Source organism: Laetiporus sulphureus (assembly GCF_001632365.1).
Source record: "Laetiporus sulphureus 93-53 unplaced genomic scaffold LAESUscaffold_295, whole genome shotgun sequence".
In the NCBI taxonomy this organism is placed as follows: Eukaryota; Fungi; Basidiomycota; class Agaricomycetes; order Polyporales; family Laetiporaceae; genus Laetiporus; species Laetiporus sulphureus.
Genome location: NW_024468803.1, coordinates 1 through 1,870, shown reverse-complemented (window position 1 = coordinate 1,870; position 1,870 = coordinate 1). Strand labels below are relative to the sequence as shown.

The following is a 1,870-nucleotide window of genomic DNA, read 5'->3' as shown; positions in this document are numbered from 1 at the left end:
CACTTCGAACCTGGTTCGGCAGCAGCAAAATGGGTCGAATCATGGGAAGCAGCGATGATCGCATCTACAGGAAGATCGGATGATCTAGGACTTTATCGTGACTTTCGGATGACACTCCAAGAAAAGTATGGAGGAGTCGCAACCAAGGACCAAGCATGGCAAACGTTACTCGACAATCAGTGTAGGCAAAAGAAAGGAAAAGTCGACGATTACATTGGGAATCTCGACATCCTATTTCGCTACGCCGAAATCGACGACGACTATACCAAGCTCGTCCATTTCAAGCGAGGCTTGGAAACAAAGTTGGCAGAAAAAGTCTTCCTTACTTCGAATCCTCCAACCACGTACGAGGATGCTTGCGACAGTGCAAGACAAGTCAACGACCTTCGAAACGTCCATAAGGGAAAAAGCAATATCTTCGATTTCATCACGCATATGAATCAGGGCGATTCAATGAATGAAGGAGATTCAATGGATATAGATGATCCCAATGCAATGGACGTCGACAGGACACGACGTATAGGACAAGTACAGAGCCGTCCGGTCAAGAAACGTCTCTGCTATCGATGCAGGAAGCCAGGGCACGAGATGAATCAATGTCCCGCAAAGGAGCCAAACATCGATCGAACTTTGCCTGTACAGGTCGCATCAAAGAAGAAGCAGAAAAAGACTTCTTCAATTAAGAAGAAGGAAGAGCGCGTATCCCGCGGATCAAAAGAACCCTCAAAAGATCCGTCGATCACGAAGAAGATGCAAAAGCGGATTGAGCAACTGGTAACAAAGTTGGTCAATGCCAAGCTTGTCAAGCTTCTTCTCGGAGGTGACAATCGAGACCACCGTGTCGATCAGAAGAAAAAGGAAGCCGAAGAAGAAGACGATGACGAACCTATGGATATCGATCGAATGTCTGAACATATTCTTGGCATGAATACCATTTGAATTGGTGCCATACGTACTCATTCATCGCATCACGATCAGACAGCCTTCCCTACATCAATATGGAAGGAAGTGCTGATGGCATCGCTCGATCTCAGTCAAAAAGAATGGCATGGAATCAAGGCCATTGTCCAAAGAAAGTTTGACAAGAGAAGGCAAGGAGATGACGATGAAAGTACTTCATCTACGTCTTCCTCTTCAGCAAATAGCATGCCCAGCCAACGTGAACAAACATGTCCTAACCAGAAAGGCAAACGGAAGAAGACCAAGCAGCGGCAGTCGACCAAGTCTGACCAGCAGTCTTCACCATCCATTAACCAATGGATCAATCAGCCATTCAAGGGAACTCGCGAAGACTCACGAAGGTCACAACCAGGACAAGGACAATTCTCTGGTCAATGCTGGAACTGCAATCGCATTGGACATCATGCATTTGAATGTCCAAAGCCGCCTCGAATGGACACTACGTCCGAAAACAGTATACGACCAAGGTCACGACCATTGCAAAAAAGCGACCGATGGAATGCTGGACGAATCCCCGACTCGCTATCACCTAAGCATCCCAAGTCGGCCTACGCACGAAACTCCAGTATCGACTCCTCGAATCCAAGTACTGGTAGTAATGCGAAGCAAGGAACTCCTCCGAGTCCCTCAAACCGACAAGTGCATCGCAGTGGACGGACTGTCGAGTTGTTCAACAGTGATTCTGAATCATCAAGCGCCAATCAGACTTCTTGGGCTGATCAAGTCGAAAAGCGATACTTGTCTTTGGGCAGCCCTGCACCAGAACAGTCAAGCATCGGCACGAATGATCAATCTTCCACTGAATCACACGACAGCTCCACGCATACTGTTTCAAGAATACTTCCTTCCTCGAAGCGGAAGCACAAACAGAGAAGAAAGGATCTTATGGTTTAATCACCAAGGGTCTTGG

At 47.2% G+C, this 1,870-nt stretch overlaps 1 protein-coding gene across 1 annotated transcript; it reads left to right on the top strand.

The window, feature by feature from the left end:
- Positions 1 to 108: 108 nt before the first annotated feature.
- LAESUDRAFT_765548 (uncharacterized protein) lies at positions 109 to 939 on the top strand (the record flags this gene model as incomplete). Its single annotated transcript, XM_040913717.1, has 1 exon — positions 109 to 939. The coding sequence occupies one exon, from the start codon at positions 109 to 111 to the stop codon at positions 937 to 939; it is 831 nt and encodes a 276-aa protein (XP_040757162.1).
- Between the last annotated feature and the right edge of the window lie 931 nt (positions 940 to 1,870).